This window comes from Cryptomeria japonica, chromosome 11 (assembly GCF_030272615.1).
Source record: "Cryptomeria japonica chromosome 11, Sugi_1.0, whole genome shotgun sequence".
In the NCBI taxonomy this organism is placed as follows: Eukaryota; Viridiplantae; Streptophyta; class Pinopsida; order Cupressales; family Cupressaceae; genus Cryptomeria; species Cryptomeria japonica.
In genome coordinates, this window is record NC_081415.1 from 364,080,302 (window position 1) to 364,099,841 (window position 19,540).

The following is a 19,540-nucleotide window of genomic DNA, read 5'->3' on the forward strand; positions in this document are numbered from 1 at the left end:
ACAGTTTATTGTCTTTGTGAAAATCTTGGGTAATATACCAAACAATCGCAAAACATATTTTGTCTTTGGACATTTCGTCAAACATTTGTTAAAATACACATTGTGGATTACAACTTGGTAAAACTCTTAAAATTTCAAGCAAGGGGATTTTACAATGGAATCAGAGCATGCATGTGTATATATGACATTTGCAAAAATTTAGAAATATTCCAGTTTGACACATTACAATCCTTCTGTTACCATCTTCATTCCTTTCTATGTAAATAGTAACTAGCGAATTTCAGAATTGTGAATCAAATGGCATTTAGATTTTCATTAAACAATTTCTTTTGCATGAATGGTTTCTAAAATTCTTTCTGGCAATTCAAAAGTGCTATAAGATATTGTCTACACATTAATGCACTGCAGAGATATGTTTTGTTATCTTGTAAAACTAAATTACTGGCTGAGCATTAATGCACTGCAGAGATATGTTTTGTTATGTTTTAAAACTAAATTACTGGTTGAGCATTTAATTTCACCATACAGTGGATCCTCCTCTACCCTGGTGGGTTCAGTACAGTGGGGTACAGCCATTGATATATAAAGTGCTCATAATTTGTAAAAATCAAATTACTCATAATTCATTGATTCAATGTCTAATGTCAATAGTTTAGACAATTTTTGACTCCACTTGCAGTTACTGTTAAGAAGGCTTATTACCAAAAAAATATAAAGCTGCTGGGACTATGGTTCCAATTATTTTTTATGTCCTTGTCTGCATTGGAGGGGGAAGGTTTTCTCTAAAGCAAAGTGCTTCTCTGAAAAGAAAAAAAAATCACTTACTTGGACTCCCAAACTTTGATGAACACATTGTTATACTGAGAGGGGGGTGGGGGTGTGAATCAGTATAACAATATTCTTTTTAACTTTTTTAAAACATGTTCAATTCAATTATGCGTTAATACTAAATTAGCACATCTGTGAAAACAATAAGCTAACACAACAACAACAAGGTTTGTATGGAAACCCTTGCGGGAGAAAACCACAGAAAAATATTGCTTGTTACAAATTCTAGAGGCAACAACCCCTCATTCACTTAGAGGCACCAACCTCTCATTCAAAATGTCGTCACAAGAGTTACAACTCCATTCTTCAATCTGCAATAATTCCTTCTTTAATTCTGCTTTAAATTGATCATGAATCTGCCACAAAGTGAACACAATCTCCTCTTTAAAATCTTCTATAATCTCCTCATATTTTTCTTATCAAATCTGAAATAATCTTCTCATATATTGCTCTATCTTGATCTGGTGTATATGCTTGATCTATTTTCTTTGTTCACTCACAACACACTCTCTTATCCCTATTCTTCATCTCTAATTATATCTTTATCTTGTAAGAATCATATACTTTGGAATAGACATATAGCTTTTAAGTATTGTCTACCTTTCTTTTAATCACAGCCTTCGCAATTTATTTAAAAACTTTTTATTTCCTTATTACGAATTGCTGCAACCATAATCAGTATTTTTTTTTTTTTATGCTTATTAAGACAGATCGTATCCCCTCACTACAAAGAATTGCTTGTGTTAAGAATATTCAATGTGAATTTTTACCTCTTACTAAGCAGATTGCACCTTTTGCTTAATGCATTGAATTGCCACTTTTTGTTGGCAAATACTAATCGCTGCATAATGCTGGCTTGCCTTTTTTTAATTTTTTGTTTTGTTTTTGTCTTCTACTGTTTTTTGTCATTTTCTGTTGTCTTATCTTTTTATTTATTTATTTTTTGTCTCATCCGTTTTCTTTATTGCTGAATGCAATGAACCGGGTATATTTTATTTAAGTGCTGATTTCATTTCCTTGTAGAATCACACATCATTCCAAATATTAGTGACTTTCTTCTTCATTTGGTTGATTCATCAATGACAATTTTTCAACAAACTTGCCTTTATTTGAAAAGAATGTGCAATGCACATGGACAGATTGAGGTAATTTGATTAGTGGTTTAAGTAGAAAAATAATATTGCATTGTATTCAAAGGTAAGAGAGATGAGGCTAACTTTGTCAGCTTCAAGAAGTCTATAGGGAGGGTGCTCTTCACAGTGATATTGTTTGAAATTGGGTTGTAAGAATGGGGAACTAAAAATTCAGCCAAATGATCAGATGTGTGATCACAGGAATCTTTTTGTGTCTTCACACAGCTGGCTGATGTAGATGGTATACTTAAAAAAAATCAAGGTAAAAAGAAAATAAAGTATGACTTCTGTCTGCCATTCAATTTTGTTGTCATCACTAGCAGTGCGAGTCAGTTTTGTGTAAGGGATCAAGCCGCTCTAGTAAATCTAGCCTATGGACTTGCAAATGGATTCAGGCCAATTACATGGGAATTTTCACTGTAACTTTCTTACAGGATTTATTCAAAGAGGAGAAGGTTGAGAAAAAGGGGGGAGTTCATCAAATTAAACTGCAGAAGATCAGCAATTCGGAAAGCTAAAATGACAGGGTTTTCTGTCCCATAGGCTATCTTGGCCGCATGGATGTTAAATTTTTTCTATTCTCTGCTATTATCCTTCATCTAGATGTTTTCATTGGTGCTATTTATGCAAGTGCTGTGAATTTATTGCTCAGTTTTATTTTCTTTGGGAGGCTCATTCTGTAGCCTTACAATGCATGCAATGTCTAGATAATTTTCATTTGGACCCTACGGCAAACTTGGCCCTTTGTCTGAACCTGAACTTGACCAGCCAATATGCCTTATTAAAGTGCCAGACTTGACAGTATAGCTGTAACATGTTCATCGTTTTTAGTGTAGATTTTAGAAGATATTTATCTATCATTACTCTCCTAACCAAATATACTTATCCAAGGCTCAAGTGTGATCAAAACTTAGATTGTTTGCATTAGATAGGTATTAAAGGTATTACTGGAAGCTTTTCTATTATCTAATGGATTATGAAAGCCTTAAAACATTAGTCCCATAATGTGTTGGTAGCTTGAGAATCTTAGAGTTTATTATATATTTGTCATTGAACTTAGATTTTTTGGATCACTTTCTTATAGGCCAAATCTGTTCTTAATCTAGCCAAATGTGGGATTGATGCCTTCCAAAACTCGTGTTAGTGGTTTGACACTGTATATATATGTTTTTTTGCATCTTATTATGAAATTCCCAAGTTACTAGGTCCACAAAAATTTGAGAGTGGGATCTATATCAATACATAATTTTTCTATTGAGTCAAGTTTATATTTGAAATCCTCTTTTATGTACTCTTAATATGTTTCAAAAATCTTGTCTTCTACACATTGTCTTGCTGGTTCTTCTTACTAACCTTGTAGGATCATCAAAATAAACACTCAAAGAATAATCAAACATGTTAGAAGAGTTCAGGCAATCATTGGTGAGAAACGTGTGTATTGGCGTGTTTAAATCAATTAGCATTCATCGAAGGAAGGAATAGTGACCAAATAGTGTATAGGCATGCAAAGAGGATTACAGGCACACCTCAACAAAGGAACCAATTACTTGCAAATTTTTCCCACAGTGGATTGGCACATGCCAAAAAGATCAATCGCACCAATACTGTAATAAGCATCCCTAAATTGTTTTTATAAATTTTCACCAACCAAAAGTAGGATGCAATACAATGTCTTTTCGACTTTTTGATCATTGAGTTCATGAGACGGGCAAGTTATAGCATACGTTGTTCGGGACTTATACCAACTCAGATTGTTGCAACTTGAAGGAAAGTACTAGTCTGCAAGCCAACCAATACCACTAATTCGGGGGTGCATATGCAATACTAAAAGGAATCCATCAAGGAAGGGTTGGAGATGGACACTCAAGCTACAAAACTGATAAGGAAAGAAAGGAGGGATGGACTCGAAAGTTCAAGGTTAAATATGGGTTACCTGTTGTGATGTTTTCACACATCGCTCCATTTCAAATGAGGACCCCCACTTTTTCGCATTTTAGGGTAGATGTTTTGCTTAGGTTGCCTTAGTTTAGCAGTAGTTCTCTAGTTTTAGCCTTTGCTTATGAGATGGTGTCATGTCAAAATTCAAAAATGTCAAAATTGTCAATGTGATCCTAAGTTTTGCCTAAGTCTAGGGGTTGCAACAAGTTTTGAAATTTGAGCGTAAATATGTCCAAGTGTATCTAAGTCGGTGATATTTTTGTGCTTGAGCGTTAAGAGGTCCTTTAGGAGTTATTCGCTCGCTCCTAGGAGGTAGAATGAGTCAAATTTGCACTTTGTCCTGATGGATCCCAATTTTCCCACTCAATTTCAGTTAAAATGGACTGTCCCGATGCATAACGATGAAATTTAACATGTTTGGATACTTTTTGGTGTGAAAATCATCAAAGTTTTGATGGAAAACATGAAATCAAGGTCTAAAAGTGAGTTTTCCTGATGAAGGGCGTTTTTCCCTAAGCTTTTAAAGCATAAGAGGACTTTTTTCTGATGGGTCATGATTTTCCCCACTCATTTTCTTGATGAGGGGTGTTTTTCCCCAAGTATCCTAAGATTTGTCTTGATGGACCACGTTCTTCCACTGAGAGGCCCAAAATTTGACCAAGTGTTGGAAATTTTCCTGATGAGGTTCGAATTTTCCCAGGAATGAATGATGAAGTTTTGTGTGGACAAAATTCCTTGTCTAGATGGGGGTCATTTTTCCCCAAAGCCAATCTATGGACAAAATTAAGGAAATGAATGAAGATAATTGTCCAGATGGGGATCGAATTTCCCCAAAATGAGATGTGTGGACAAAAATGATGTTTTTTAATTGTCTTGATGGGGGTCGAATTTCCCCAAAGTGGAATTTTTGAGCAAAGTGAATGAAATAAGGCAATTTGATGTGTCCAGATAGGGGTAGTTTTTCCCCAAGGGCCTCTTGTGATGAGTTATGGTGAAATTTAATGCAAATTTTTGTCCCAATATGGATCGATTTTCCCTAGATGGCTTGAATTTAATGATTTTAATGATAAGTGTGCCTACATTTAACTGTTTTTGCTTTGTTGCAAATTATTTAATGCCCAACCATAATTATTTAATGATTAAAATATTATCCCAAGGCAAATCGATTTTCTCCCAAGTTGTATAAAGGCAAGTTTTTATCCCACATTGTTTGTGTGGTGAAATATCAAGGTGAAAATGTGTATAAGAATGCCCAGCCAAGATTATAATAATAATATAAGTTGCTGATGCAACAGTTAAGTGGCTGATTGGAGGCAAGTTGAAGGTTCCAGCTGGGCGATTTTTGCCCAAGTGTCATTTAGACACCATTGTTGAGGGGGATTTATAGATTTGTTGCAGGTTGCTGGTCACCATTGGAAACCTAGGCGATTTTTTTGTTTGGTGCCACCATTAGAGGGAGCCATGATTTGGTGTGTGTGCCTGATTGCCTCATACTTTGGGTGATATTTGAAGACAATATGTGGTGCCATTGCTGATGAAAGAGAGTGATTACATTCAGATTTGGAATTTGGCACCATGGCTAGGAGGATTTAGACATCATTTCTTGGACACCATTGCTGGTCCTTACCTGGAACTTTCCATTTTCAGATCTGAAACTTCATTTCCAGCTAGGGCGATTTTTGTTTGGACATCATTTTTAGCGAATTTGGGGCATTTTGTGTGGACACCATTGCTGTTACAGTCTGAAATTCTATTTTTCAGAGTTATTTTCAGACTGATTTCTTATTTCCAGCCACTGATTTTCATCATTTCCAGTGTCTTCAGACTTTTGGAAGCAATTTTTGAGCTTGGAAGGGTGAGATAATTCAAATGCAAGCATGTGACATGGCTGTGACCACTTCCAGCCACTGATTTTCATCATTTCTAGTGTGTCTTCAGACTTTTGGAAGCTATTTTCAAATCTTGGAGGGTGTATTCAGACTTAAGAATCAGAAAATAAGACTTTAATACACCATTTTTAGAGTGTATTCAGACGTGGGTATACTTTTTTGAGCTTCAAATTAGTCATTTTCTGAGTATCTTCAGACTTGGTACTCAAAAAATCAAATCTGAGACAATTTTCCAGCACCAAAATCAACCATTTCCAAGGGTGTCTTCAGACTGATTTATTGCAATCAGGCTTATCCTAAGTCTGAAAATCAAGTTTTCTAAGGACATGTTTACCAGATTTTGATCAAATCCTTTGTATTTTTCAGAATATGTTACGTAGTTCCAATTTTCTGATTAATATCAGAACCAAAGTTAATTATGGAAAATTAATAATCAACTTACCCATCAGGAATGAGGACAAAGTAAGGAACATTGAAGTGTCCTGATGAGGTTAGAATTTCCACTCCCTCAAATGGTGTGTTCGAATCAAATAGAATTTCCAAGGACAATTAGACTCGATGGGGGTTGGATTTCCACTTGAGGGCAGAATTACAAAGGACGGGACAAATCAATTCAAATGAGGATTGATGACAAAGTAGTCCCTATAGGCATCAAATTTCCACCAAGTGAAGGAAGGGACAAGGATAATGCGGATGTCCAAGGTTGAAATAAAGTTTATTGCATAGGTGTTTGATTCAATATTTGTTTGTTTTGTAGGTTTGCTCCAAGGAAGGAAAACACCATGATCAAGGCTTGAGGAGAAAGAAGATGCAGCTTGCAAGGATGCTAAGGGCTCAACACTTCAGGGCAACAAATGCAGATGAGGAAGATGAACATTTCAAAGATTGGAAGAGGTTTTCAACGCAAGGATTTCAAAAAGCAAGGTGTGGACTAGATCAAACATGAAGAAGACTTCTTCTTGATGGTGAACAAATGAAGGAAAGCAAGTTCGAAACATAAGCACGAAGGATTTCACATCAAGAAATCAGGAACTACATCAAGAAATCTCAAAGTCCTAGAATGTTAAGGAGGAAATAGTCCAAGGAATTCCTTAACATAAGGATGGAATGCAAAGTATCAAAAGGAATTCCAAATACCATGAAGAATGTTCAAGGCAAATTGATTAAGTCTACAAGGCAAGCTGGGGTGGCATCCCAATCAACATTCGTTCAAAGGGTACCAAGTCAACCTTCATTCAAGGAGGGAATAAGTGACACGTGGCACTACATCAAATATTATTTATCTTACTTACCCTCATGTCTCATTGGTCAATGTAATGGTGGTTGTAATAAACCCTAATTAGGGTTTCTATCTTTTGATCTTGGCCATTGATCTTGAATCGATCGGAGCCATTCATTGTAATGTGCTATCTTTATAAGGCTCAGTGCTCTCATTTGTAAAAGTTAATAAGAATAGAAGAATAGTTAGCAGTAGAAGATAGTTAGTAGTTAGGTCATGAGAAGTTAGAGTAGAGTAGGAGAAGAAGAAATTGTTGCTAAGGCTTGTAAATGAATATACTCTTTTCATTGAAGTTATGGTGAAATGTGTTGTTCAACAAGTTGCATGGTTTCCAATTCTCATTCGCTTTTATGTTGATTAGATGAATGGAATATTTTGTGGATGATTAGTGGTGAAATTCATTTAGTCCATACCACTAGCTTCTTGCTGATTGTAAGTTCGCTTTGTGTGGTGAACTGAAATTTTATGTGAACTTAACTTCAATTATTGCTCGTCCATTGGTATGCATTGCCTTGATGGTATTGACACTGATGATAATAATTTGAACATCTATAACTTTATCTTAGAAGATTGAACTAGCTTTGTGGAGTTGTTCATTGATGTTAAAGCAAAGTCTACTTGAGTCTCACCAAGTCATTTACTACATCCTACATTCCTAGGATTAGATTAGACTCTCTAAACCCTTTCCTTTTGATCTTTCTTTGTTAGAAGAGCTAATCCCACATTCCAGCAATCTCGAAGTATTCAAGCATTCAATACTTCACGAGGTACTTTAGGCTTTGCAAAACCTAGTGGGTGTATCCTTATTATCACACATTTCTGTATGAACTGCAATAGATTTACTAAATTGAAAAGTAGACAAAATGCATATGCAAATACAGGATTCTAAGGATACTAGTAAGAACTCCTTATATTGTTATTCTCAGGTTTGAATAGTATAATTTACATAATAATTAGGCTTCATTTTTTCTTTCTACCTTTCTAAGAAAGAGTTGGGTTAGAGAAGTAAGGATAGATTGGTGCCTTTTCCTTGGGAATGTAGAGTCTGGAAACTACTACACAACCCTATGTTAAGAAGATAAACTCTGAGGTTTAAGTATCAAATGTCTCTGCCCTGCAAAAAATGAAACCTGCAAATGTGGTCGGATAAAAAAATTATATTTAGTCATCCCTTACAAATATTGCGAATCCCATTTACTGCTTGGAAAGTTTTCTCAATTCCCTTGAAAATGTGCTAACCAGAACAATAAATCTTATAGCAAATGTATAAGCAAAGATTTTCCACCTTGAAAGTGTACTTATCTTAAAGAACAATCAATACAACAAAGGAGACAGTTAGGTTATCAAACCCTTATTCATATAAAACAACAGAATAAAATCATTAACACAACAATTGAGACACAGAGATCAGATGTTTATTCTTGCAGAAAATGGTTAAATTAGGATTGTGAGACTTTCCCTTGTATTTTTCCTTCATTACAGTTTTCAAACTTCAATGTCCCGATCTGTCTTTTATATGTTTCAACCGCTACAAATGAATATGCATATACATTATATATAGGAAACTTGTAGGAAACAGTAACCCTAGATGCCTGACACTTGTCATGTGAATTGTAAGATGGAACTCTTAGTCCTTTGCACACCCAAAATGGAATACCAAAAGTTTATCTACATGCTGACTAGACATGAATCGTTAAGAGGAATTCAAGGGTTTTATTCCACGTGAGGTTTCCATAGTTGTCTTTGCTAGACAAGAAGAGAAATTTACTTCCAATTAATTGCCTTTGATGATGTACAAGGAATATTTTAGTTGGAATTGATTAGAAAGTCATTTGGTGGGATTCTATGGATTTTTTCACTTCTGTATGATCGTTTGAGCTGAATTGGCCTCTAATCTATATTTTAAACCTTGGAAATTGCTTTCTGCTCTTTTTTTCTCCTTTCTTGAGGTTTTTGGCCTCCCAAGGATTTTGGGGTACTTGGAAACATGTTCCAATGTGCTTTTGGGAGTTCACAAGTCCACAAAGAGAATTAGGAGATTTTGTGTGAGGGAACTTGGGAATCAGAGGAAATCTGAACCTGTGAATAGGATTGGAAATTTCTAGGATTTTGGAGAAATTCGGGTTTGCAAAATTTCCAAGAAATGAGGAATTTAGGGACTTCTGAAAAATGTTGCAAGAGTGCTTGGGACTTCCGAAAGTCTGCTAAGTAGAATCCTTCTAGCCACACCTGAAACACTTATACAAATTTGCACAAATCCTAATAAATTTCCAAGTGAAAAATGCTAACCAAAGTTTATATCATGACCCTAAAAAATGCCAATTTGTAAACCTTAGAAATTACTCATTCCAATGGGTATTCAAGAATTGGAGGAATCAAGAACATGTTCCGGTGTTCTTGAAACCTTTCAGAACCCAAGAATCTGAAAAGGTCCGATTTTACATAAGCAGAAGGCTGATCACTTAGCATTGACTTCACAAGTACCTTGTAACCAATTTCAGTAAGCAATTTTAGATATAATACTCTGAAAGAACACCCTTAGGCAAAGGTTTGACTTTGATCCTTCCCATAGCAACCTGATAGAAGAGGAAAAATCCAACCCAGCAGAGCAAAGCCTATCAAACATATGGAGAAAATCGCAACCAAAAGTTGGTGCTGCCAAGCAGTCCAGCAGTGTGTACTTGATGGAAGTTAGAAAAGGAGTTAGAATAACTGATAAGTGTTCAAATGCATGAGTCTCTACATGAGATTGTTTACATTGGGAGTTGGTTCATTTGTCTGAAACTCGCATTTGGGCTTCAAGGAAAGATATTTGCAAAGGTGGTTTTATGGCATTTACAGTTGGTAATGCCAGAGAATTTGTGTATTTCCAGCAGTTACACCAGCTAATTTGATGAGTCTTTGTTGAGTAATTTTGAAAAACAATTTTAATGTTTGAGTAGCTTGCAATTGCAAATGATATCTTCTTGAAGAGGTCAATATGGCATTGGAACATGGAAATGATATCTTCTTGAAAAGGTCAAGCTGGATTTGAAACATGCTTACATTTAGTTCTAAACCGGAAAATTCAGGGAGTGGAATTTCTCTGTGGAATGCAAGATGCTGTATTTGTATTTTGGTTTTTTGGAAGCTTTATGATTGCTTTCAAACCTTGAAAAAAGCTTATTGCATTGAGCTAGGTGAAGGACCACTGAAAGACTGAACTTCCGATTTTGCAGCAAGTTTTATTTAGGTTTTTAGGCCTCTAGCTCTTTCATATTAGTTTGCAATTCAGGTTTTCACTGAGGAGTCATAGTCAGAACAGGAATTGTTGGAGAATCTGAAGACTGAGCTGTATGAGCTGAAGGCATAAGTTCATGCTCTTAGTGTCTTGACTGAGGCTGCAAGATATCACCGGTTTGAATTGATTTGGTACCTTAAAGATCAGAGAATGGATGGTTTTACATGGGAAGATAATGCTGGGAGTCCATTCTGACTGTCAGTTTAAATAAAGTCTACCTAAACCAATGAAGGAAAAGAGAACTGTGGTGGATGAGGAAGATAAGTATTGTAGGTGCTTTTCAATGAAGAGGTGGGTTGTGTTTTTGATATACAGAAAATCCTAAAATGAGTAAAATCTGTAAAGCTGAATTACTGTGGAATGGCTGGTGGCATTGTACAGAGGTTGGTGGCAATGAAAAATGCTATGTTGGTTTTTGTCATTTTAGCGTTCTTGTTGCATATATGTGAGGAACCTGTCTGCATTCAAGTGTTGTGTTAGTTTACTATTCTGGTAAGATGAAATTTAATGAATAAACCCATATTTCATAAAACTCTTTAACTCTGCCTGATATTTCAGTCTTTATTCTGCTTTCTGGAAAATGTTATGAAATATTTTCTTTGGGTGGAGGACCCCTCAAATCCTTCAATTTACCAAATCCAAAATTTTAACAAATAGAGGAAATTGTTAGTTTCCAGATCAATTGTTGTTTTAGCTTAAGGGGTACATAAAATAGTTGTTAATGATGATTATGCCACAAAATTTCATGTTTTGATTAGCATTAAAGCAGGTGGTTTTACTCAAATTAAAGCTCCACGTATTGCTTGTAGCCTTATATGTTGAGGGAAATACCTAGTTTTGTGTGGTAAATACCTCTATGATTGTGAACTTTATAAAGATCTGAGATTTCCTCAAGTCAACATTTTGCATTGTATACCAAAATTCAACTGTGTTTGATAGTATTTTGTTTAATGTTATGAATGACTATGCAAAATGTGAAAAACGTTCTGATTTTGTTAGTATGTTGCTTTGTGGGTTGTAAGACCCAGCTACACAAACGTGTTTTGAATGTGGTTTTCGACCTATATGTGTGGTTTTGATGACTATAATTAAAGCATTATGCTTAATTTATGCATAGTTCCTTTACTTGGTATTTGACTATTTGTTTTAGTTTCTTGTTTTCTATTTTTTAATAAAATAGACTGTTTTGTATGTCTTCATTGATGCCTTGGGCTTATGTTTTTTTTGCAGCCAATGAATTTCAGTGAATCTGTAATGAGTGAAGCAATTGCAAAGGAGAGACAATTCCAGAATTTCTTCAAGATTGTTAAAAATGTTCTCCGAAGAATGGTACAAAAAAATCAATCCTCTTAATGGTGTCATTTTCAGCATATCACGCACACGCACACACACATGCATGCACACGCACGCGCAATTGTAATGGAGAGACAATTCCAGAATTTCTTCAAGATTGTTAAAAATGTTCTCAGAAGAACAGTACGAAAAGTTCAATCCTCCTAATGGTGTCAGTTGATGTGATGCTGAGTTCACCCATGATTTTGTGGAAAAATCGACAAACCATTTGTTTAGTGAAAAAATGGTAAAACTGATGACTGATTGTTAGGAAATTCATGCAAAACATTTCCATGACTTTTTGTGGAAAAAACCACAAATACTTCCTCAGAGAAAACAAACTACAAACAAAGCTTTATCGCGCTGCAAAACCCAAACACGTTGTGTGCAACAAAACTGAAGAAACCCATCTGCAGCAAAACCCGAGCCGGAAAAAACCCTTGTCGCAGGTGTGCAAAATGTGGTGGATAAAATCTGCAGAAATTAGGCGGAAAGAAAAATGAAGATCGTGGAAAAAAATCAATACTCAAAATGCGGAAAAAAATCAATACTCAGAATGCGGAAAAATTCAAATTCGTGCAGCAAAAAAAACAAACAAAAAAAAAATGCTTTGAAAAGCAGCGATCTGCAGATTTAAACCCTGTTGCGAGCAGAAATGGTGACTAAAAAACCAGAGGTTGCAGAAGAAATAAAAAGACCCACACCCAGATTGCAGTCTTGACGCAAGAAAACCTCGAATGCTGCAGAATCCCTTGCGCTTGCTGCGATTTGCAGACATCGCGGAAATATGTTGCAGGCAGAAGGAAAAAAAATTTCATGTGGATAAAATGTTGCTCGATTGAGACACCCTATCTAGAAGAAAGATCGTGACCCTCACAACCTTCGAGCAGAGACCTTCAACTTGCAAAGAGATCGCAAAAAGATGCAGGGACGCTGTGAAAAGAAAAAACCACGTCGTGCCAATCCTCGTGATCAGAAAAAAACTGCGATCTGATGCGATTTTCAAACCCACAAAAATCCACGAAAACCCTCAATCTTTCAGATATAAACCTGCGACTCTTAAGAAAATATTCCACGATCAGCAAATACGAACTTGCTACCTTCGAACCAAAGAAACCCTTGAAATTTCCAGCTTCAAACGAGTCCATAAATTTTTGCAAAATGAAACCCACAATTTTTCTTGACATAAACCAACGATTTTTAGAAAAAATCGATCAAAATCCTTTTGGAAAAAATTCCAGGTTACCCACGAATTTGATTTTAGAAAAAAAAATTCGTCAAAAAAAGATCTCCCTCTAAATCCCATGATTTCCTCATAAAAAAATCGATTCAGAAAACTTCTTTAAATGAATTCCAGGTAAATACCCACAATTTTTTTTAAAGAAAATTTGTGAAAAAACTTAACTCGCTCTGATACCATGAAATGATATTTCGATATATACAATAGAGATGAAAGACTGTTTATAAAAGATTGCAAGACGATGTTTCTAAAAAGAAACAATCCTAAACAACAGAAAAGGAAACTTACTAAACCAACTAAGATGACCATTATAGAAACATTACAATATTATTTTAATAATTTTTCAGCGTATCATACTCACACACACACTCACACACACTCACACTCTCACACACACTCACAGACACTCACAAGTCATCAATCACGAGTTTTTGTTTAGATGAGCATACAGCAGACAGTGGGATGTTATGGTAATTATATATGATCAAATAAGTAGGTAATTGACAATGTGTATACTATAACATTATATATGTTAAACGGAGCTTTGGCAATTTTGATCAGAATTTACTTTTTCACGGGGTTTGAATGTTTCTGAAAGATTATTTTTTTGTATGTATCCAAGTATGATATCAAGATGCCGAAATTCCTTTGTGCTTGTGTAGATACCACCAACCATGCTAGTTTTGGTTGAGCCCAGCATACATGACGCTGAAATGTCATAGTAAAATTTAATATATATATATGACTAAATATATAGGTATCTGGCAATGTGTGCATTTATTAACAAACCATTCCATCCCCAATCACACAATCTTAAATTATTTTGTACCCTTATCATTCAATCAAACAATCCCAAATAATTCTATACCCCCATTAATCACCTCAAACCACCAAACCTGAAGCAAACCTATCCCATTTCTCACATCTCGTTCCACCACCACCTCTTGGTAACCCCTTTGACCAAGAGTGGCGAGAGATGAAGAATGCCATCAAGGGATTACAAATAAGGACATCTGACCAACACAAACAATACAAGTTGAAATAACTTTGTGCTTACCTATTTGATTGGACTATCTTGAAAATATGCTTTCCTCTTCATTATGAGGTACCAAAATTTGACAAGTATAGAAGGGAGTAGTTATCTATGTGACTATGTCAAGTATTTTTTCATAATGCATTAGGAGATTGCTTACGATGACATGTACTTGTAGAGGCTATTCCCTTGAATTTTGGTAGGAAAAGCCTTGTAATGGTTTTTGTGCCTTCCCCAGGTTTCCATTACGACCTTTGCTAACCCGACAAAAGGAATTTGTCACACTTTTCTCCAATAATGTCAAGCATGATTACTATGTTGGATCTTTGCAATGCAAAGCAACGTAATGGAGAAAACATCTCCTCGTTGCTACAATATTTGATAAGCTTCACATGTTGTTTCCCTTGGGATGTCTTTGAGAAGTAACTTGTACACATTTCAATCACAAACCTAAACTGGAAACTTACCTTTCAACTTTAGGTGCATTGTGTCACTACATTCAATGAAATCATCAAATAGGGAGTCTATATTGAAAAAGATCTCATGGTAAAAGGTTTATTAAAGACCTTCATGAAAGACAGCTAAAATGACAAACCTGAATTCTTGACCAAGAACAAGAATGTTGTTGGTGATGGGTTCACCAAACTTAAAAACATATCCAAATCGCCAAAACTCTCGAAGAATTCAAACATGTCCAAAATGTCCAATGACCTACCAATTTCTCCATCCCATTAGGCTAACTCAAGCTGCCCACTAAAATATGCTAAAACACCTCCTTGGGGTAAGCAATGGTGGTTGTTCCAAATTCTTGCTCAAGCCAATATGGTGATGTTTTCCCTCACCAAGTTTGCCAACACAAAGCCCAAGCTCACATGGTATAAAGATAACAAATGTGGTGATTACTGTAAAATCAAGGGCTATGCTACAAATAAGTGTATGAAGCTTAAAAGCAAAATACATGACCTCTTCAATTGTCTTGATATTGAGATAGGAGATACTTCTGCCTCGCCTTACACACAAATGGGAATATTTGTAACCCCATTGCCAAAGCATGATGAAACACACACCTCTGCATCCAAATGAGGCCAAAATATAATGTCCCTAATATGAGCCTAATTGACTTGTGAGCTTTTAGCATAGTTCTTGAGAGTTGTAGGCTGATTGGTAAGAGAAAGGGGGACTCCAAAGATCTTGGAGAGCACAAGTTCAGTAATTTAGTATTCTATTTTTGGTAGTGAGCCTAGTTAGCAGTGTGGATTGTGTTGACACTTTCAAAAGTGTTTTCTGACTCCTGAGGTGTTCTCTAAACTTCTTGGAAAGCACATCTATTTCTAGAAATTTGGTCCATTGACTTAGATAATCATCCCAAGTCTTCAGTATCTTGTTGGTGCCATCAGAAATGCGTTTAAGTACTTTTCACAAATTGGGTGAGTCATTGAGTTTTTATTTAATTATTTAACTAACATTGTCTAATGTTGAGAAATAATTTTAGGGCAACTTAGTGCATAGCTTGTTGGAAAGGTAATTTAGTTTTTTTTAAGTTGGATGCCTAGATAAGGGGACCTTTGCACATGAAAAGTTATTTTATAATTCAAAGGGTCTTTGGAGAGATAAATGAATTATTTTAAATTGGTAATTGGTTATTTTCCTTCCAAAAGCTATAAAAGGAGGTGTTGGGGCTCATTGTTGCATATGCCGTTGATTGATTGTGTTATGTTGTTGGATTGAACTTGCGAGTTCTTCCATTATCTTCAGAGGGCAAAAACACTCTTTAGACTTTTAGTTTTGGATTTGAAAGATAATCTGTAGCCAGATTCGTATAGTCTCATTTCAGAGATTACCACTGTGCAGATTGGAGTGTCCGTTGCTGCTTCCAGCCATAGAGGATTTTGGTGTGTTTTGTTTGCTGATATTTGAGAATTTTTTTGGTTAAGTTGCAGGGGTACTATTGAGTTTGGCGATTGCAAAACTCCCCCATTGCTGGCTGTATCATTTCACTTGTGATGCTATACCAGCACATCAAACTTGGCCATACATTTGGGGGTATCCTTGCAGGAAATTGTAATGTCCCATTTTAAGAACAATGTAATAGAACCACACAATGCAATGCTCTGATACCACTTGTAATGTGCCCTTTTGTTATTCTCTATGAATTAAGGAACAATCAACTAAATCAATCAATTGCAAGAGATTTCTTTCCTTAAAATCTCAAGTAACACAGAGGATGTTACTCTATGACGCCATTTATAATGTTTATGCTATGCAAAGGATGTAATATATGAGACACTATTACTGCTATCTCTGATTCAATCAATTAAACGTATGCAAGATGACTTGTTCTATGTACGACTGCTTAATGCACAATAGTAAGATTATCATTCAAGTATGTAAAGTTGATCTTATGACAATAATAATAATGATGCTGGCCTTCTTGTTATGATTATGGTAATTGAACAGTGGCTGTCTCTGATATTCAATACAACTTACACTCAATAATATATGTTCCAATTGCTGACCAGATTGATGATCTGCTGTTCCAATTATGATGTTTTTTTCTTGCAATAGATAAAGAGATGAAGTCACCTATGACAATCTCAATGCGTGCAATTTCTGATTAGTTAAGGTTATCAATCTCTTATGCTGTTTCTGATGTATACGTGAGGATTTATGCAATGACTGAGATGTTCCAATCTGCCGGTTATAGATATCTTTGCTTTTCCTTATGTATAAAATGAGATATGTGCAGTGGACCTTCTTCTAATGATAGAAATGTTACTATAATGCTGTGTCTGATATGGCAAGAGTGATGTGATGGGAATCTTCTTTTCCTCACACCTATAATGATGTAGGACGATTGCTGTTTCTGATTTAGGCTTTGAAAATATGCAAAGTGTTTGGTGCTGTTTCTGAATATTACCTTTGAACTATGCAACTTGAATATGCCAAAGGCAAAAAATGCTCAATAGAGGTTACCTGATCTGGATACAAAGAAGAATAAAATATCAATTTGATGATCACTTGAGAAGCTTATCGATGGCCTTCTTATACACGATAATAGGAGCGAATAGTTGTTTGGTAATGGACATGACTCATGCCCGTTCATAACTGCTCCATTGTTGGTGCTAATCGCATCCATTGGTAATGATTATTGGCTGGCTTAATATTGTGCCTCTTCATGGATTGATTAGAGTGCTAATCAGCTTGTTATGTTTTAATTACTGATTAGTATGCTTTGTCATTATAGTCGACACTCATGAGCATCTTCATGGAATCACTTAATTGTTCAATGCTTGACTATTGATCTCCTCTAATCTTGGGTAATCCTTAATATTTAACAATACTGGATCAAGACAATCAGATGCTTCTTGTGTCTTCCTTTATTGGATATTGATGGCTCCTAAATTTTGTATTGATCAACATTTCAACTATGAAGGACAATCGATATGTCTCTGCTGACTATCAATATCAAGTATATTAAATCTATATGCTGACTGATGTATTATTATCGATCACTTGTATATTCTTCATATAAGATTGATCTGATCTAATTCTGCTTTCATGATGATGTTCTTCTTACTTGGTACAATACAAGTATTGAAGAGGACTCATCCTTGTGATTGAGGCTGCGAGCATGTTACTTCATTTTCTATGATGATTATTGCCATGATAGGGTTAATAGAGACAATATTCTCCTTGTATCTTAATTAGTCCTTATATCTCCTAGAAAACCGTCTTATTCATAAGACTTCATGGTTTTCTAATTATCTTATTCTAACTATTAATTTGCTATACTATTCTTGCTAACATCTAATTAATAAAAGTTACTATCAAGGCTGCCACCCTTGATCATTTTATTGTTAACTATGACTAGGTTGTTGATGGGGACATCACAGAAATTGAGGACTGATTTGGTCTCTTTTCTATTGTTTCATCCTACTTTGCAGGGAATTTCATTAAGGGAATGTGAAGTATTCTATTATCATCTGAAAACGAGATCTCTTCTTTCTGGGAATCCACAATACCATTGGAATTTACAAACCATCACAATTCCAACAAGGCCTTAAATCTGTTGAATGGTTCCTTCATCTCTACTACTTTAAAGTCAACAATGGTTTGATGGGTTTGATGTTAACCTCAACATTTTTCCATGTGCCTGATGTTTCCATATCAGTTTGATTTGCTAAGATTATGTTCATGGTAGTTTTTACAAGATTTGGTCTTCCTATTCTCTCCCATGTGGTAGCTTCAACATCTTGACTTCTCTAGTAAAACATGCTACTTCATCTTGTTGTTACTGACTGGTATATTGTTTTACCTTTTCCACTATCTTCTCATATTTTCATTAAGCCTGAAGTACTCCTGATCTTCTTCCACCATGCTAGAGTGTTCATACTCTTCTTTAGTTTCCTTATGTCTATTCTTTCCAGTGTCAATCCCTGGATTTCTTCTTCTTTATTTCCACCACTTGTTTCTCTCTGAAAATCTTCATTAGATGTATCGTCTTAGTGCTTGCGAAGGTACTCTCCGGATCACTCTAGCTCCTCTTTGCAAGTCATCACCTTCTTCAAAGTGTTCCAACATTTTGAAAGAATTGTCGTACATTTTCACACTTATATAGGTCATGAGTTTCATCTCCACAAAATGGACATTTCTTCTTCTTATCTCCCCAACACTCAGTGGCATAGTGACCAACTTTCCACAGTTGAGGCATGTGGCATCATTCCTCCTCCAATCGTTCCTTTATTGGTCTCTATCTCCTCTATAATTGGATTGCTGTTTATCTTCACCATAGGTGGACTACTCGTTGAGTAGTAAAAAACTCGTGAGTTTTTTGGTCTGGTGAGTAAACTTGCCATTTACTTGCCAGAAAAACTCGCTGAGTTTTTGGCAAAAACTCGGCGAGTCCTTTGCCAAAAAATCGTGTGCACAGCTGATAAAGGGAAGGGATGTCAAAAAGTGTATTTTCATTTCATTTCCTTGGTTCTCTTTTGCTGCTGAAGAGGAAAAACAGCCTCCCAAGCCTCTCAAACATGATTTGCATCAATTTTAGTTGATTAGAAGTGGAATTGGAGTGGATTTCAAAGCAAAATCGGATTCCCAGGTAGGTTTTCTGATTTTTTTTCTATGTTTTTTTAAAACATTTTATTTCTTTTTTGTTGCATTTAGGTTAATAGAAAATCATCAATGGCCTTTCCTAAGTAGTCTAAATTGATTTAGAGTCCAATGAACAAGATTTAACACCATTTTTTGAGAATTTTTACTGATTTTTTCACTATTATTTCAAGAATCTCAACTTTTCCAAAAAATTTCATACCCTAACACTTTTTTTTTTTTTCAATTTTCATTGATGTCTAAAATCAATTAAACTAATTTACTATGTTACCTCAGGTTTCCGGGACGGGGGGACGAGCAAACGGGTTTCCGGGACGGATTTTTTTTTCCCAAAGTAGGGGACCACAGTGGGGACAGCTATATAAAAAATAGGGAAAATTTAAAATATATAGGGAAATTTTAAATATTCGTTTAAAAACATGGATAAAGAATGCTTATATACATTTTAAAACCTTAACATATAACGTTTGTGTTAA

General features: G+C 35.4%; 1 protein-coding gene across 1 annotated transcript in view; it reads left to right on the forward strand.

The window, feature by feature from the left end:
• LOC131049219 (uncharacterized) overlaps positions 1-19,540 on the forward strand; it is a 214,579-nt gene that overhangs the window by 135,113 nt on the left and 59,926 nt on the right. The window contains exon 14 of the mRNA XM_057983262.2: positions 11,578-11,676. Within this exon, the coding sequence (XP_057839245.2) occupies positions 11,578-11,676 (99 nt within the window). The remainder of the gene's footprint in view (positions 1-11,577; positions 11,677-19,540) is intronic.